Below are 19562 nucleotides of genomic sequence, written 5' to 3'. Positions count from 1 at the left end.
CCAGCAAGGGCCAGCAGGGGAGGGTGGGTACCATCCTCTTTGCTGGATGAGAAGGAATGTCCAGGGCCCCTTGATGGACTTCTGCTGACAGCACTCTGTGATGCTAAGGGTGGGGGGTTGGGGAGAGGCATGAGAGGCTTCTCAGAACCCCAACAGGGTAGGGATATGTAGCCTCATATGCAGACGGGCACCTGGAGAAAGGGTTACCTCCTTTCCCAAGGTGGGGGGAAGTTCATGTGTCCCACCCCCAGCCTCCCTGACAGCACCCTCAAGATGGAGGGTCTGTGCACAGAGGTACCCTGTAAGGGAGGAGGGCCAGGCTGCCCACTGGGCTTCTTCTGGCGGCAATTGGGGAAGCCTGCTTTTTGTTTCTTTAAAATTTTTTTTTTTTTTTAATTTGAAAGGCAATGTTGCAGAGAGGGAGAGAAGGAGACACAGCTCTTCCACCTGCTAGTTCATTCCCCTAATGGCTGCTATGGCTGGGGCTGGGCCAGGTTGCAGCCGGGAACCTCCTGCAGGGGCCCACACACATGGACCATCCCCCCTGCCTCCCCAGGTACATTAGCAGGTGGGCAGACTGTTGAAGTGGAGTAGCCAGCCAGCACTTGGACTTGGGATGCCAGCCACAATGCTGTGCTTTTTTTTCTTTTTTCTTCCCAAGGGCTTTGTGTTTTGGAGAAGGTATTTAGTCTGTTTCACCAAGCTGCTGCTCCTGCTTTTTGTTAGGAGTGAGCGAACAAGCGCTTTTTCTCTGCACCCACTGGTTTTTCTAAGGTTTTGGGCTTTTGCAGTACAGAGGCAAAAATGAGCCAGGGGAAGAGTAGTGAGGGGAACCAGCTGCCACATTTCTTCCTGAGTCCCACACTCCCTTGCTGGCCCTCCGCCTTCTCTCTAGCTGGCGGAATCTTCTGTTTCACCTTGCAATGCCCAGGGATTTTAGCCTGGTGCAGTGAGATGGATACAGAGAAATACAAGCATTTCATCTTGCTAGGCCAACTGTCTTCTGTGCAAACACACGAGAGAAGGTTCCCTTCTCCTCAGGGAGTTTATTGGCAGCTGAGGAGCCAGGAGGCACACACCCTGGGTAGAAGGCACCAGCCTTGTGGGGGAAGAGGGCCCCCAAGTTCCCATCTTTAAGTTCTGACAATTCCCCCAATGCGAATGTCCCACATGGCCCTTTCTCTGCTGCTCCAGAGGGCTGTGTCTGCCTGTCAGAGGGAAGCGCAAGCTGAAGGTCCTTGGGGGCCCTCAGAAACCACCCGTCGGACCAGAACAAAGTGAAATCCTTGTTGTAATGACAGATCCTTCCAGGGACTGGCTTTGATTCAGTACAGCTGTCCAGCTCCTACAGATCGCAGTGAAGTCCTCATCATTTCCCTCAACCCATCCATTCTCAACGGGGAGGATCACAGGATCGTGAGAGTGCCCAGGCGCCGGGGCCAGATTGCCTGGCTCCCTTCCGGGCCCAGCCTCTTATTAACTTCACGTCCTTGAGTAAACCCTGTTTACACTCCATGTATCTTGGCTTCTTCACCTGAAATAAGATTAATAACACTGCCTCTCTGCCAGGGAGGGTACAAAATTATCGGAATTAACGCATACAGGAAAATTAAACTAGTGTCTGGCACGTGGAAAATATTCCACAATACGTCAAACGGAGCTCAGAATAACCCAGAAACCTCCCACGTCTTATCTCTTCTCTCCACTTCTGGTACCACTGTACCCACCGTGGTCAGGTCATGAGTGGCTGAAATGGCTTTTATCTCACCAGCCTTTCCCTTTTTGGTATACATTTTATAATGCTGTCAGAATTAGCTTCCAAAAACAAACAAACAAACAAACAAACAAGCCTCATCATGCCACTTAAAATCTGTTCCTCTGCATTGCCAATGGCAGGGGATCACATACCTCTTTAGTCTGGAGAAAAGAAAGAAAGAAACCTTTAAGTGCCCAGCACAGAAAAATGTATAAGCTGTTGCGCAGACTGCTAGTGCCCTGGGAGCCACTTCCCACCGATTCCCTGTGCTCTCCCAGCCCTTCCAAGGGGTCTCTCAGAGTCAAATCCACTGTGGTGTACTGATCTCCATCTGTGTTTGCCTGGCTCCCTATATCAGTACACAACCTGTGTCCTCCTCCTAGTTGCTTCTGGAATACCTGGCAGACAAGAGATGACCAGAATTCGAGGCATGCATAGAAGATGACAGGGCAAGAAGAAGTATAGATGGGTTTAAAATGTTCCCTTGGCTCAGGAAACTCTGGTGGCTTCTAGGCAAGTTACTAAGTAACAGCTTTAACACCCTACCTACCAACGTTTCCTTGCAGGCAAGGGTTCCTCCCACCAGCCCAACTCTCATGGGTTTAGTTCACACAAGTTAATAGTTCCAAATCCATGTGCTCACTCTGGACTGAATGCTTGTGACCCACTCAGATCCGGGGTGGAAGCTGTGGTTCCTGACGGTGATTAGGTCTTGAGGGTGGAGCCCTCCTGAATGGGATCAGCACTCTAATATAAGACAGGAGGAAGCTTGGTTTCTCTCTGCCCACATCATGTAGAGAGAGCCATGATGCAGCTTCTGTGAACCGGCAGCAGGGCCCTCATGAACACTCCACCGTGCTAGCACCCTGACCTTGGATCTCCCAGCTCCAGGACCACAGAGAAATTCCTATTGTTTGAGGCACCCAGTCTATGGGATCCTGCTAAACAGTCCAAAAATGGCCTCCATCTAGACTGTTCTGCAGACCTCTCGATTCTAGCATCATCAGGTTCCTCAAATGAAATCTACTGAAGACTGAACTTATTTTCACATTCTCCTACCACGTCCTCATTTCTTGTATTTCTCTTCTTGAAGGGTGACCAGCACCACCATCTGACCCAGTTGTCCAAGAAAGAGACAAGTGAGCCTAAAATCTCGATGCTCAAGGTATGTTGTTTGTGCTACATAAGTAGCTCTTGAATTGAAACCCCTTTCCTTCTCTCTACTGGCCTCATCAGAGTTTGGTCCCTTATAATTTCTTAGCAGGCCACAGCAGCAGTCTCTTATCTGCTTCCCACTCTTCAAAAAAGACTTATTTATTTATTTGAAAGGCAGAGTTAGAGGGAGAGGGACTCTCCGGGCACAACAGCTAGAGCTGTGCAGGCTGAGACGAGAAGCCAAGAACTCCATCTGGGTCTCCCACATGGGTGGCAGGGGTTCAAGTACTTGAGTCGTCATCTGCTGCTTCCCACAGGCGTCAGCAGGGAGCTGCATCAGAAGAACAGTCAGGACTGGAAGCAGCACTCTGATATGAGCTGTGAGTTTCCTAAGCGGACACTGAACCTGGTATATCACAATGCCTGTCCCTTTCGACTGCCTTTATTGCTGGCCTTGATGTCTCTGATTCACCCACCAGTATTCATTTAATGAGCACCTACTGCATGTCTGGTAGTGTCTGAGAATAAGACTCATGGTGTCTGTGCTGTGTTGGTGGGGGAGCCAGACTGCAACTAACTATGAATGGGATGGGTGGTGATGACATCTTTGAGGAATGGGAAAGTGATGCTGTATGGTGTGGCGAAGGAGAGGACAGAGAGGAGGTATCACTCTAGACAACCTTTTTGAGTTATGATTGAGCAGAGACCTGAAAGAACCGAGGAAGCCATTCAGTTACCTGGGAGAGCACTACTCTAGGCAGAAGGAAAAGGAAGGGCAAAGATGAAGAGTCAGGCACCAATGGCTGACTGTCCTGCTCCTCTGACTTTCACAGGCACTGGGTTGTCAGGCCGCAGTATGGTTAAGAGCAGTTGACAATTTTTTTTTTTAAATTATTTTTTTAATAATCTTACTTAGTTGATTAGGGAACAAAGTGTCAAGGGATACAGGGTGAAAGTGGGTAATACCATTGTTTCCACAGCAATATCATTTTACCCTGTATCTGGGGTCAGGGAAAAAAACAAAGGGAAAAGCCCCACCCAACCTCCCACCCATCCCAGATCCCCAACGGGAGGCGTGCTCTGAGGGTCCTAAGAGCAGTTGACAATTACTGAACATTGCACTATGACTCAGGAACTACACAAAGGACTTATTGGGCATTATTGCAGACCTGTTAATATGCAGCGCATGTCAGCTTCAACAGGTCTCTGAGGTTAGAGCTGCTGTCAGGTAGCTTAGTGGCTAAAGTCCTCACCTTGCACTCCTGGGATCCCATATCGGCACCGGTTCTAAACATGGTGGTCCTGCTTCCCATCCAGCTCCCTGCTTGTGGTCTGGGAAAGCAGCAGAGGCTGGCCCAAAGCTTTGGGACCCTGCACCCACGTGGGAGACCCGCAAGAGGTTCCTCGCTTCGGGTTAGCTCAGCTCTAGCTGTTGCAGCCGCTTGGGGAGTGAATCGGCAGACAGAAGATCTTCCTTACTATCTCTCCTCCTCTCTGTATATCTGACTTTGTGATAAAATAAATAAATCTTTTAAGAAAAAAGATTTTTTTAATTTTTGTTGGAAAGTCAGATATACAGAGAGGAGGAGAGACAGAGAGGAAGATCTTCCGTCCGATGATTCACTCCCCAAGTGACTGCTACGGCCGGTTCTGTGCCAGTCCAAAGCCGGGAACTAGGAACCTCCTCCAGGTCTCCCACGCGGGTGCAGGGTCCCAATGCTTTGGGCCGTCCTCGACTGCTTTCCCAGGCCACAAGCAGGGAGCTGGATGGGAAGTGGAGCTGCCGGGATTAGAACCGGTGCCCATATGGGATCCCGGGGCGTTCAAGGCGAGGACTTTAGCCACTAGGCCACGCCACCGGGCCCAAAAATTAAAAAATCTTAAAAAAAAAAAATAAAGCGGGTCCAAGTTCAACACCTACATCTGTGTGTTCACATATTCCAATGCTGGGGCTGCAGGACCCCACTGGAATGTGGCTTCTTCTTAATCCTTTACGATGTATAATGTAATGTAAGAGAGGTTTACAATTCAACAAGCTTAGTGCAAGGCTGTGAAATGGAGTGTTAAGGGCATGGAAGAGCAAGGCTGTCAGGGAAGACACTGGAAGTGGTGTTCTAAAGGGCAAAATGTCAGGGCTGGTGCCCTGGCATAGTAAGCTAAACCTCCACCTATGGTGCCAGCATTCCATTTGGTTGTTGGTTCAAGTTCCAGCTGTTCCACTTTAGATCCATGTCCCTGCTTGTGGCCTGGGAAAACAGCGGAGGCTGGCCCAGGTCTTTGGGCTTCTGCACTCATTTGAGAGAATTGGAAGAAGTTCCTGGCAGCTGGATCTGGATTGGACCAGTTCCAGCTGGTTGCGGCCTTTTGGGGAGTGAATCAGTGGGTGGAAGATCTGTCCCTCTCTCTGTAACTCTGCCTTTCCAATAAAAATAAATTAAAAAAAAAAAAAAAAAAAAGAGGGAGAGAAAAATGTTCCCTCCACAGAAGAAAAAGACGCCATCAGCAAAGAAAGGACAAAATACTGAATTTATTATCTCTGCTGTTCCCCCTAGGATTTTCCACATCCTTGGCACACTATAGAGGTATTTGTTTAGATGGAATTACAATGAAGTTGAGTCCTTTTAATGCCTGTTGTAGAAACCAAGGTTCTTCCTGAAGTAGAAGTCTGAGGCCAGGGTGGCAGTGGGGGCCAGCAGGCCTAACATGGTGGAAAGGGTGGGGTGTCTATCTGAGGACTCCTGTATAGTACCACTAATCCATTCCCCATCTGCTAGTGCCGTCCCCTTGAGGGTGAGGATTTCAACATCTATCTCTCACACATGCTCAAGAGAAAGGAAAAAAAAATCTAATGGCAGGATTGGACTTAGGAAAGACAAAAGTGAACACATGTAGGGATCAGATCAGTGATGTTCCTCCTTGGCTGCACAGCAGATCCTCCTGGGGAGCTCCAAAGTATGTGGAAGCCTAGGTCTACAGCACAGCCTGAACTCCACTGGTTTGGGGAAATGATCTGACTGGCAGAATTTTAAATTCCCATTCCCCTTCCCCCAGGCTATTCCAATGGACAGCCAAGGTTGACAACTATTGCATGAGAACCCACTGACACTGCTTTCTTTTAGTTTGACTTTAAAAGTTAAAAACTAAATAAAGTTCAAGTTTTGTAAGTATCAGGTTAGACTTGAAGCACTATCTTTTTCTGAGCTTTCCTGAGGCGGTAGTGTCTTTTCTCACAAGCTTCTTTGTTGAAGACAAGGCTGCATTTTGGAGACAAACAGCTGTGCAGACAGCAGTACAATGCGGAAACTCCCTTCAAAGGTACTATATATATTTTTTCTCCCAGCAGAAATGCAGCAAAAAAATATTTCTTTTTCTGTTTTGTACCCTAATGGACCATACCTTGATATGCAGAGCAGGGCTGATACATAAGTTCCCTTTGTGTCTGTTCAGTTTCCTGTGGGCTAACTCATCACTTACTCCAAAAAGTTAAGGCAAACTATTTCAGAAAGCAATTATTAATACAAGAAAGCCTTATGTAAATCAATAAAGAAAGTGAGAGAGGAGAGCATACAGAGGAGGAAATCAGAGGATGCCTTCCTGTGTAGCTAACTTGGGCACTGAGGTCATGGAACCCTGTTTTGAAACTTTGCAGATCTACTTCTCTGAGAATTGGTTTCTTCATTTATGAAACAGTTGTTTCCTGCAGAGGATTCTTACAACAATGGAGATACAGAATGACTACACTGCCCAAGAAGTGCCTGACTTCAAGCACCTAACGTTAGCTCTACCAGTCTCTGCTCTGAAATCTGGACTTGAGCTGCATGCATTATTCTTCAAGAAAGGAAGGCAACGGGTAGCACGCTACCAGGACCTGGGTGAGGGCTCCCTCAGCCTGGGGTATGAAGCACAGCTCCGTTTCCTGGGAGCTGTGTGACCTTGCGAGGAATGGCTTCAGGTTGAGCACTGGTGGTCCCTTGAGATGAGGGATCCCAGCGATCATGCCTGCACATTTGCCACAGCAGTGTTCAGGCTCTGTGTTGAACTGGCTGGCATGGACTCTCCTGTGGATCTCTGAGGCCTTGAGGGTAGACTGCATGATGCACTCCCACACTGCAGGTGTCTGCCAAGTGTTGGCTCGTGGTAGGTGCATAGAAAGAGGCCGGGGATGACAGTTCTGTCCAAGGCAGCCTGCTAGTGCTCCTCTTAGTGGCATCTGCCTCCTCAAAGGCAGAGCTCTTTGTCTACGCAGCTCTTCCTTTTAAAAGGATTTTGCTTCTAGCAATCCGACCTCTGGATAAATAAGATAAGGTTGTACTTATTTCCATGTACTTTGGTTCGTCAAAGGTTTTGTGTTTCCTTAACAAGATAGCTTTTTAAAGGAACTGGCCCTAATGACTGCTGCTTTCAGACATGGCTTTGACACATGGTTTACATGTGGAGTTGAAGTTACAAGGATAATACAGATGAAAATGGACTATCTTGTGCCCTAAAGCACCAACTTCTGACGTGATAAATTGGCTTGCTTAGTGCTGGCTACCAAAAGCAGTGATTTCTAAGCTATCTAACATAAGGCATTTACTCCGGATGCATGTCAGAAGAACAATCACTAGGAAAGCTCTGAAACTCATGTTTTTTCTTTCTTATTAATAAAACCATATGAGTGAATATGGCTTAGGTGCTACATTTTTTAGAAGCATTTTAAAACCAGGTGACTCCTTCAAATCCAATAGTAAAATTACTGAATCTTAAAAAAATTATAAGTAGAGTGGAAATACGGGTGCATTGCCAAAGTCATCAGAGTGAAAACAATTGTCAGAAAATTAAACTGAGACTTAGCATCTGCATGTTTCTAAATTTCCCTGTGACAGACATCATTTTCTATCTCCTCTCCCCTAAAGAATGGGGGTTTCTAAATTATCTCATTTTGCTAAGCTACTCTCTTTGTTAGACAGAAATACAAACATTTGCATAAGATGTTCAAGATAATACAGCTCCCAGGATCTGCTGAGAGTTAATTAGGAAGGAAAATTTATTACCTAAATAAATAAATAAGCTGGAGTGCCACTCAGGGTCTGACATTATGGGATTATATACTTTCCATTAAAGAGGACTAATAAATACAGTTTAAGGGCATGAGGGAGGGCTGGAAGAGGAGAGAGGGCTGGCAAGCACTCAGGCAGTGCCAGACGTCAGCTGACTGCCTCCATTGAGGTTACCATGGAAACGCCTTCCCTTGGGATTCTGCCAGGACAGTAGGAAGCCTTGGCAATGGCGATGGGGGCAGAGCCTGCAGGCGGGTGGATTGTAGCCGGGTTCATCCTACACACGTTACAAGGACCATTCATTTGCCAACAGAACAGGATCTTTCTAGCAAGTCACGTCAAACAGAGTAACAAAGCATAAAGTTGGGCATAATTACAGTCCATTTCACTCTACAAAACCATTGCATCCATTCAGATCACAGACTCCTCCTCTCTGCTGTGCTTAGCATTTGCCACACAGCTACATGAGGGCTTTCGGTAACTGATTGGCTACTTCCTTAGCCATCAAGCCCATACTAATAAAAAAGGGACTCTATCAAAACAAAACCAACCTACCAGGCAAAATGAACAGCTCAGCCATCGAAGACGGGTAAGTAGCACTTCAGCTGAGGTCAGCTGAAAAATGAGTGGACGAGCTACACTGGGCAGCAGGAAAAGATATCCCCTTCAAGCAAATTAAACTCTGTCTTGGCACTGTGCTCGGTGAATGCTGGTTTAGTTGGATGAACGTCCATGCATGCACCACACTGTGTCCCCACTGCAGGCAGCAATTGCTTCCACTAATTTTCAGCTATTTCTAGGATGGTCCTTGGGGCCAGAGAGATGGCGCTTACAGGGTGGGACACATTATGAGTGACACCAGGTGTTTCTTGCTTTTGTGTGCTGTCTTAAGCCCTGACAACCACTGCCATGTTCACGTTCTAACCCTGTGGCCCCCACATACATTTTAACCTTTCTTGACAACTCGACTGGAACTAATGCTTTAATTTGATATTACAACTTACAAATACTGTGTGGACAGTGACACTCAAAGGGGGAAGATGCTAATTTGGCGATAATACAGATCCCAGCTGGTTGAAGCCTCAAGCTATGCATCCAGCCTTTGCACACAGAGTCACTCTGCAGCTACTAGAGGGATCCCCCGTCACCACAATGCTTCCCTCAGAGAGTGCTGCTGACCCATTGTTCACTCACGCCATCTGTAAGGACAGTGGTGACTGTCAGTGTTCTCCAAAGCCTGCCACCCTTACCCACTTCTACCAAACCTTTCTGCAAAGTGTTTGGAGCCACCATGAAATGGGAAATTCATGGAATAATCCTTACTAATCAGAGGGGACGCAGAGGCACCCAATTTATCTTTCCATTGTACTTCCTTAGGTCTATATAAAGGGTAGTTTTAACCTCCTAAACACAAACTGATCCACACTAGAAACAAGCAGGATGGTTTTATTAAAGATTGTTAAATGAGGTCCAGTGTGCTGAAGGAAATAGCCCTGAAATGTCCAGCAGTGGGGAGAAAGTGATGCAGCACTGTGTTCGATGGGGACAGTGGAGGGTGTAAGGGAGGCAGTGACATGACCACCTTGGAGAAAACTGGCAGCTCTTACACAGCACCACTTGGTCGAGGGGTTGCACCCCTGGGTGCTAAAAACTTGTGTCCAGACAAGAGCCATGCATGTATGTATAATATACACACGCTTGAATGCCTATGTGAGGGTGGCTAATGTGCCCACCACAGCTTGAGCAGCTCGGGCATGCAGTTGTTGCCGATTTATAAAAGCTTGATGAGTTAGGGCACATAAGGATAATGGAAATAGTAGAGTTTTAAAAATTTATTTATTTTCATCTACTTGAAATGCAGGTTCTCTCTTTCACACACACACATACCCCTTCTCCCTGCTGGTTTAATTCCCGAAATGCCTGTAATGGACAGGTCTGGGCCAGGTCAAAGCTAGGAGCCTGGAATTCCACGCTGGTGTTCTGTGTGGGTGGCAGGGGTCTAAGCACTTGAGCCATCATCTGCTGCCTTCCACAGAGTGCACTAGCAGGAAACTGGATTAAAGTGGAGTAACTGGGCCTGGTGGCGTGGCCTAGCGGTTATGGTCCTCGACTTGAACGGCCCCCGGGATCCCATATGGGCGCCGGTTCTAATCCCGGCAGCTCCACTTCCCATCCAGCTCCCTGCTTGTGGCCTGGGAAAGCAGTCGAGGACGGCCCAAAGCTTTGGGACCCTGCACCCGCGTGGGAGACCCGGAAGAGGTTCCTGGTTCCCGGCTTGGGACTGGCGCAGAACCGGCCGTTGCAGTCACTTGGGGAGTGAATCATCGGACAGAAGATCTTCCTCTCTGTCTCTCCTCCTCTCTGTATATCTAACTTTGTACTAAAAAAAAAAATAAATCTTTAAAAAAAAAAAGTGGAGTAACTGGAACTGAAACTGACATTCTGAGGTGGGATATAGTTGTGCAAAGTAGAGGCTTAGCCATGGGGCCCCAACTTACAAATACTGTGCTGGCCCTTGGTTGAGTATTTTCTATGGTGTGTTTGTCAGGAAAGCAGCAATACTGATCCCATGTTCCCTGGCTAGAAGCTGTTTAAGGAAACAGAAGGAGAACTTGTGAAAGGAGGCTAAGGGGTGGATTGAACATGCTGCCAAGTTGCAACATCAGCTGAGTTTCATCCATGCTGGGTGGCTCAAGAGCATAATGTTTGGTCCTGCGTAACAAAGACTGGGATCCTAGCCTTGGGGGTGGGGACAGTTAGAGGGTCTAAGGTTGCTGATGAACCTGGCTCCCACTCATCTTTCTACTAAGAGAACCTAACCACAACCCAATGTCCAGCACCTTCTGTGACACAGGTCCAAATATGGCTTGGGCCTGAGGACAGCAAGAAGCACCAGGGAACAGCAGCAGAGGAGTAATACCAGGTATGCTCCAAATGGCCTATAGGAATTATGCATGTCATATCAGGAAAAGTCCAGAACAACTATGTAGATTCATTTGCTTAACAAGAACATATGTACTAGCAGGCAGGTGTTTGGCTGGGGGATTAAGACAACAATGTGAGTTAGGACTCTCATGTCCCACATTAGAACTGGAATCAGTTTCCAGCTCCAGCTCTCTGCTTATGTAGACTCCAGAAGGGCAGTGGTGCTAACTAAGATAATTGGGTTCCTGTTACTCTTGCTTGAGACCTGAATTGAGTTCCCAGATTCTCCACAAGAACACTAGTCAGGTACTCACTTTTTAATTCCCTGACTCTGAAATAAACACACACATAAGTAAAAATTATTTGGGAGCCCAGACTGCAGTATAACAGATTAAATCTCCACCTGTGGCACTGGCATCCCGTATCGGTTGCTCCACTTCTAATACAGCTCCCTGCTTATGGACCAGGAAAGCAGTAGAGGATGGTTCAAGTCCTTGGGACCCTGCACCGAATGTGGGAGACTCAGAAGAAACTACTGGCTCCTAGCTTCAGAACAGCCCAGCTCCAGCCATTGTGGTCATCTGGGAAGTGAACTAGTGAATAGAAGATCTCTTTTTGTTGTTCCTTCTCTCTGTAATTCTACCTTTAAAATAAAAATCAACAAATCTGGGCCCGGCGGCATGGCCTAGCGGCTATGGTCCTTGCCTTGGGCACCCCGGGATCCCATGTGGGCACCGGTTCTAATCCTGGCGGCTCCATTTCCCATCCAGCTCCCTGCTTATGGCCTGGGAAAGCAGCTGAGGACGGCCCAATGCATTGGGACACTGCACCCACGTGGGAGACCTGGAGGAGGTTCCTGGTTCCCGGCAGCATCAGATCGGCGTGCACCGGCCCGTTGCGGCTCATTTGGGGAGTGAAACATCGGATGGAAGATCTTCCTGTCTGTCTCTCCTCCTCTCTGCATATCCGGCTTTCCAATAATAATAAAATCTTTAAAATTAAAAAAAAAAATAAAAATCAACAAATCTTAAAAAAAAAAATCATTTGGATCATGCAGAATCATTTGCTATGGTAAGGCCACATCCGAGACCCTGTACAACGTACTGCTGCAGGATGAGACTCTCAAAGGTTGTTGGGACAGTGGAGGCAGGCCGAAGCCTAAGCAGGTGACTGCTGCACCCTGACAGGCAGAGAGAAACAGAGATGACAAGAATGGCACAAACTTCACCTCTCCCATGCCCACGCTGCTGAGTGCCTGCAGGCTCTCGAAGCCCCTTCGGGTTGCCTGAGAAGTCAGGCATGCGGCAGCTTTTCTTGGGTCTCCGTGAGACTCCTCTCCTGATTACCATGCCCTTGCTAACAATAAGATATGACCTCACAAAAGAGGTAGCTGTTCCTTAGAGCTGGCAAAGCCTGACTGAGACAGGCGTATAGCCCACGTGCCACAGAAACGAGACGTTGAGAGCAGAGGGGCCTGAGGCCTTGGTAGGCAGGCCTTTATAGATGCGATTATCCTGAAAACTTCCCAGTGTGCTCTGCCAATACGAAGTTCCTGTAGCTCTTTGTTTTCCTAGGATAATTCACAGCCATATGGATCTGAAGGGAAATCACAGCTCCTTCAGCACATTAAAGAGATGAGAAAATCAAGGCCCATAAAAAGGTTTGCTTTCTATTACAGTTCTAATTCTTTTCTCCACCATTTAGTTGCGATGTTTTTTTTTTTCTTCCCTAATCTTTTTAAGGTTAAGATTTTTTTTTTAGTTCAAAAATTATTTGATGTTATTTAAAGGACAGAGAAAGAGAGTGACAGTGAAACCAAGAGAAAGACAGAAAAAAAGAGAGGTATCTCCCTCATTCACTGGGTTACTTCCCCAATGCTTGCAAAAACCAGTGCTGGGCAAGGGGTGAGTCTGAACCAGGAGCTGCGAATTCAACTGAGGTTTCCAATGTGAGTGGCAGGAGCCCAGTTACTTGATCCATCATGACCTGTTGTCACCCAAGAAGTGGAAGTTGGCACAGGAAGTGGAGATCCTCCGATGTGGGCATCCCAACCATCAGCAAATGCTGCCCCACCAACTGTGATGTTCTCGATAAATCTGCTCTGCTTCTTCCTCTAGACTCCGGATTTCAGCCTCCATTTACATTAGTGCACATTCTTCAATTTTAATCATCAGCACTGAACTCCACCGTGACAGGCTTCCAATGATCTGCACGGATGCGTGGAAGTTTCACCTCGAGATCTCACAGCCAGAAGTTAAATCACTTTCCTTCACTCGCCTATTATTTCCTGTTAGCATCATCATCATTTTTTTCCTAAAATGTTCCTGTACTAACCTTTCTGTAGTTTCAATATATTTTAATCACATGAAAAAGTATAAGGAATATAACAAATATGTTCTTATCAAGCGGAATTATGTCACAGTACATGCCTCAGGTTACTAAAGCAAAAATTACAGATATGTCTAGGAGTTCCCCATGCCACCCAACTTTCATCTCTCTAAAAGGCAGCCACTGTTCTGAAGTGAACTCCTCCCAGGAGAGACCTTGAGGTAGAGGTGGGTGAGTATACGGGGCTGACGGGAGAGGTGCAGGGATGTGGGCAAGTGAGTGTGGGAAGGTGGGAAGATAGGAAGGTGGTTCAGGGCCAGGACGGTAGCGCTGCAGGTGACTGCACAGCTTACTCTTGCTTGGAGGTTCCAGAAAATTACTGTGGCCAGTGAGTAATGGAGCTGGTGCCCTAACACCCAGGCTCTCATTACCTACTGAGCAGCTGGGAGCAGAGTGGGTTCTGGCAGCCTAAGGCAGCATTTAGACAGAGCTGTTGGCTGTTGGAAAGTAGGCTAGTGTGCGTGAGAACCGTATGGGAAGACAAGGGAACACAAGCAGAGTGTTAAGAGCACCTGTGATAACGGGAATCACTGCTAGTATTTTACTCTTATTGTAACACACACAGCTACTGCTATTAACATGACGATGGGAAACACAAGATGCCCAGTTAACATGAGGAAGCAACATAGATTGGAGAAATAACTTCAGATCAAAGAGGTGCTTAACACACAACTAATACTGTGTGCCTAGCAGATCTCACCTCATAAATAAGGACTAGATGTGAGGTGCACACCTCAGTTCATTTTCATTTGGTCCCATCCTTCATCAGATCCTGACAGAACACAACTTTCTCCCTCACTGCCCTTCACCTGGTGCTATAGGAGGCAGGGTTATCAGGCTCAAGTGTGATTCACATGTAAGCTGTCTTTGCTAAGAGGACCATAACCCAAAGTGTCACAAGTAGACTGCTTTCTTAGATGGCAAGCTTCTTCTAATATTCAATCTGCTGCCTACTAACAGAGACAGAGAAGTAGGGATGTGTATGTGCGTGTGTGTGTGTTTGTGTTGGGGTTGGTGGTAGGGACAGACACAGTGAAGGCCAGTCATGGTGAAGGCCAGTGCCTACTGACAGAGACAGAGGTGTATGTGTGTTGGGATTGGTGGTGGGGACAGACATGGGGTGTGTGTGTGTGTTGGGGTTGGTGGTGGGGGCAGACACAGTGAAGGCCACTCTCAGAGCCACAAGCAGACCACTCAACAAAGCCAGGGACAGTGCACTTTCCTTGTGCCTTGCAACCCAAAGGATCCCAGCTTTCACAAAATAGCACTATCGTTTATTGTTTTCTATTCCTCTTCATAGTGACCAAAAGGCTTAAAAATCATGTAAAATAATGCCCCTGATTCATCCAAGCATTGGACAAACACATATTTCCCTCTTCATGAATGGGCAGGGAAAAGTCTGAGACACATGAAAAAATCAGTAGGATCTTTCTGAAAAGTCATTTGTAAACCAGACTCCAGGGCCAGAAACAAACGAGTCATATGATGAAATTCAAGGAGATACTCACCATACTCCATTTTTCAAATAAAAAATTATTACAGAATTTGAGAACCCAGTGGATGCAGTAACATTACAGTGAAGTCAGATCAGAGATCACACAATCAACACTTAAATCTGTCTAAAATATGTATTGGTGAAAAGATTAACTTTTCACATTTTGGAGACAAGTGATTATTCATAAGGTAATCCCCTTTTCTGCTTAAATCCATCTCCATACAGAAATAAATATTACAAAAATATGTAAGAAAATACATTACATCCAGCATATTTAAGGAGTGAGTGGGAGTAGGAATCAAGATCACATCAAATCTGCAGTCTTTAAATTTAGAATTTTTTTCCTTCATTAATCTCTTAGAACCTTTAGATCTCTTATTGAGAATTGTTCATCTGTGCCAACCACAATACCGGTGTGCAGTTTCAGGAATTCACAGGTTCCCTGAAGCCCCCAAAATTACTGCAGTTAATTTGTGGGCCTGTTAGTGCCTTTGAATTCCGGGTTAGAACTTTGTTCAGATAGGAGCACAGAAAACTTACATTGTATAGTGGGATCGTTTTCATCACCTTGTACTGCTTAGTGGGGTCCATTTTATACAAGTGACGGTCAGTGACAAAAATGGCTCGGTCTTCCACTTTACTAAATCGATTCACCTGTAAGAAAACAAACCAATCAACTATGGGTATCACCAAGAAGGAAGTGGAGTTGTCTGTAGAACCCCTGGGGGCACAGGCAACAGATGCCCTGACAGAGGTGGCCTGCACATGTATGTCCACTCGGCCGCAGGCCATGACACATCAAAGGATATGCAGTTTCCAGATGCAAGGAATCTGTCAATGGAGCTTTTACAAATCTATAGTTTAACTCTAGTCTATAGTTTAACTGGGAAGACACAGAATTAAAGGACTTAAAAACAAGCAACCTGACACCATCAAGAAAGTAAGATTTGTCTTTCCCAGAATGGGGAAAAGTTTTGCCAAGTACTGTCTCTGATCAGGGATCTGTATGTAGAATATCAAGTCCTCGGTTACAAGAAACCTAGACTTGCATATGAGGATGAGGCAGAGAAGAAACCACTGAGTGAAAACACTTCCATAAGATCATAAATGAAAATAAAAGCAGATAATGAAACGGGAGGGAACACACACACACACACACACACACACACACACACAGAGTAGAGAGTTACTTTATGAGCAAACGGTCAGAAAAGGCCCAGACTTATTGGTAGATTTCTTCCTGAGACAGGATTAATTATAGAACATTTTATAAGTAAGTGGTAAACTAATTGCTAATTAGGCTGTTTGAATCTTTGAGCAGTATTTTAATCAAGGCATTTAGTGTTAAACATTTCTGAACCATTACACTGTCATGTTTCTTAGTGACTAAAGGGAAAAAAGAAAGCAAATAAAACAAAAGCAAAAACCCTAAAATCTCCCCAACTAGAATGTATCCCCCAGACCCTCTCCCACGTTATTATTTTCTAGTACTCACCAAGAAGTTAGAGATTAATTTGAAAATGTAGCTAGATTCAGGATACTTAACAAACTAAATTAAGATCAATAGGATAGGCTATAGCAAGAGATACTGCTATAGGTTGGATATGACAAACAAGTTCAAAAAAAATTTAGTTTGAATCTTTTTTTTATTTATTTTTTTTAAAGATTTATTTATTTTTATTACAAAGTCAGATATACTGAGAGGAGAGACAGAGAGGAAGATCTTCCATCCGATGATTCACTCCCCAAGTGAGCTGCAACGGGCCGGTGCTGCGCCAGTCCCAAGCCGGAAACCTGGAACCTCTTCCAGGTCTCCTACGCGGCTGCAGGGGCCCAAAGCATTGGGCCATCCTCGACTGCTTTCCCAGGCCACAAGCAGGGAGCTGGATGGGAGGTGGAGCTGCCGGGATTAGAACCAGCGCCCATATGGGATCCCGGGGTGTTCAAGGCGAGGACTTTAGCTGCTAGGCCACGCCGCCGGGCCCTTAGTTTGAATCTTATTCAATCTTCTCTGGCATTGTGGCACAATGGGTTAAACTGCCACCAGTGATGCCAGCATCCCCTACAGAACTGGTTTAAAGTCCAGCTACTCCACTTCTTTTTTTTTATTAATATTTATTTATTTTTATTGCAAAGTTAGATATATAGAGGAGGAAAGAGAGAGAGGAAGATACTCCGTCTGATGATTTACTCCCCAGGTGGCTGCAACAGTTGGAGCTGTGCCAAATCTGAAGCCAGGAGCCAGGAGCTCTTCTGGGTCTCCCATACAGGTGGTAGGGTCCCAAGGCTTTGGGCTGTCCTCAACTGCTTTCCCAGGCCACAAGCAGGGAGCTAGATGGGAAGTGGAACCGCCGGAACTAGAACCGGCGCCCATATGGGATCCCAGTGCTTGCAAGGCGAGGATTTTAACCACTATGCTATCGTGCTGGGCCCCAAAAATCATTTTTAAAGAAAAATACATCATAGAGCCCAGTGCAATGACTTGATTGGCCAATCCTTCCCCTTCAGGCATCAGGATAGAGCGCCTTATGGGTGTTGATTTGTGACAGCGCTACCCCAAGTCCCATCCAGCTCCCTACTGGTGGCCTGGGAATGCAGAAAAGGATGGCGCAAAGCCCTGGGATCCTTCACCCATGTGGGAGACCTTGAAGAGACTCCTGGCTTCTGACTTCGGATCAGCTCAGCTCCGGCCGCTGCGGCCATTTGGGGAGTGTATGAACACATGGAAGATCTTTTTCTTTGTCTCCCCTTCTCTCTGTAGATATGCCTTTCTAATTAAAATAAATTAATCTTTTAAAAAATACAATCACAAATCTTTATGCTATATTTTAGTAACTCAAATATGCTTGAAATACTAGTGAGAATGGAGGAAGATCATTGGGTAACAAAGTTTAGCAGTATCAAAACAGCAAAGGAAAAACCTATGTGCATAATGTAAATTCAGGTTACTTAATATAATTATGGCAAAGGAACACAATCTTCTAGTTAAATTTGTAAAGTTAAAGAGAGAGACAGAACAAGAGTGAACAATAGGGATTAAGGGAGAGAAAGCTGAGAGAGAAAACTGGGACACAGACTCAGTATTAGATAAGATCTCGTCTTGTTTTTTCTATTATCAAAAGAAGAAACTGTTCCATCTTGTCTCTCCCTAACTCCTCCCAGTGGTCTGTTTATAGATTTTTATCAGCATCACAGCAGGGCAGAGATAAAGCTTCCTTGGGGTCTCAGACCAGCAGCAGACACATAGAGGGTGAGAGTGGCTATTCCCAGCTGGCTCCCTCCTCACATGACACTTTATAACCACAGTTAATGAAAGTAGCTGTTTAAAGAGAAATCAAAGCTTAAGGGAGAGGAATCCATTGAAATCTTCTCAAGCTTGCCATGCGTGTACCCCTGGTATTGAAGTTTTACGAAGAGGACAACGTTTAAGCTATGGTGGGAAGCAAGAATGTTTTCCCTTGAACTCACAAATAGAGGCGTATCAACAAGGATTTTAGTGTTTAATGCAGCTGGATTCAGGGAGAGACAAACTCTCCACCAGGCATAAAAGTGTCTTCACTGCAGAGGGAACAAGCCGTTGGTGGAGGAGGTGACCTAATTCTCCAAGCCACTCAGATTCCTTTTCCATCAATTGTTTTGATTACTAACTTGAACAGAGGTACACTGGTCTGCGGGTTGGAGGACTCACTGGGATGGCTCATACTCCTCTGTTACCTTCAGACCAGTTCTGTAGCTCATACACACGCTTTCTTCATGTGGGCATATAAATCCGGCTAGCAAAGTCTTTTCCTGAATGATCAATTCTAGACACACTTTAGGAAACAGAATTTCTGAAACTAGATTCTAGAGTGTGCCAAACTCTCAGGCACTGCCAACAACCCTTTCTTGATTTTAGCCTAACTTCAGAGTTAAAAAAGCCTCCATCATACTGAGTTAAACTCTTCTGTCCTTCATGATGTTCAAATATTGTAAAGTGATAAGAAAAATATACGTGTTCAGTATCCCATATCCAACATGTCTGGGATGGACAGGGTTTCAGATTTTGGAATACTTGCATAGGCTTTAGCAGTTGAGCGTCTCTAATCTGAAAATCTGAAACCTGAAACTTTTGGAGGGTTCCGACAGTGGTCAAGAAGTTTAGCATTTCAGATTTTGGATTTCCAAATTAGGGATGCTCAACCTGTGTCTGGTCTTTGTCCTTGGTCCCTAACACAGAGCCCCCCAGGCCCGAGTAATTTAAGGAGTTAACAGGATTAGCTTTTGTTACAATATTTAGTCTTAGTTTCAGATTCTGACACTTGAGCTTCTAAGATCCCGGGGAAGTACAAAGTCAAGACAGTGTCTTCTGTCTGCAAAAGAGATGACTGGCGCCTGGTTTCAGGAAGGGGTCTGGTTTCCAAGAAGACTGAAGCCTGATGAGAGGGCCAGAACTTTCAGCTCCACTCCCTGTCACAGTGAGAGGCCAGGGGAAAAGAGAACTTAATTACCAACAGCCGAAGATTTAACTGCTCAAACATTTGTAAGAAATTCACCACAGACTCTGAAGCATGGGGTTCAGAGCATGGTTAAAACGGCCACATGCACATGCTGAGATGCCGCCTCTGCCTTTTAACTATGGTGTTGGGACCAGTGACATTCAATGTGCCTATCAACACGGTTAGGTTTCAATTTATGGTTCTTCAACTTGTTTCTGTTTGTTCCGCTTGTGTGTTGTTCTTGCTTTCACTTATTCTGCCTTCTTTTGCAGCAAGATGTTTATAAAGACCCCATATTATTACCTGTTGTTTCACTGGTTTTAACTCTG

The 19562-nt window shown here is 45.8% G+C and overlaps 1 protein-coding gene across 1 annotated transcript in view; it reads right to left on the bottom strand.

Moving 5' to 3' along the window:
• The window catches only part of MYO1D (myosin ID), a 310619-nt gene that overhangs the window by 87566 nt on the left and 203491 nt on the right, over positions 1–19562 (bottom strand). The window contains exon 20 of the mRNA XM_004593874.3: positions 15299–15412. Coding sequence (XP_004593931.2) covers positions 15299–15412 — 114 coding nt within the window. The remainder of the gene's footprint in view (positions 1–15298; positions 15413–19562) is intronic.

The sequence above is a fragment of the Ochotona princeps genome, chromosome 17 (assembly GCF_030435755.1).
Source record: "Ochotona princeps isolate mOchPri1 chromosome 17, mOchPri1.hap1, whole genome shotgun sequence".
NCBI lineage: Eukaryota > Metazoa > Chordata > Mammalia > Lagomorpha > Ochotonidae > Ochotona > Ochotona princeps.
Note: the sequence above shows the minus strand (reverse complement) of the source record. Positions and strands in the feature narration are given on the sequence as shown.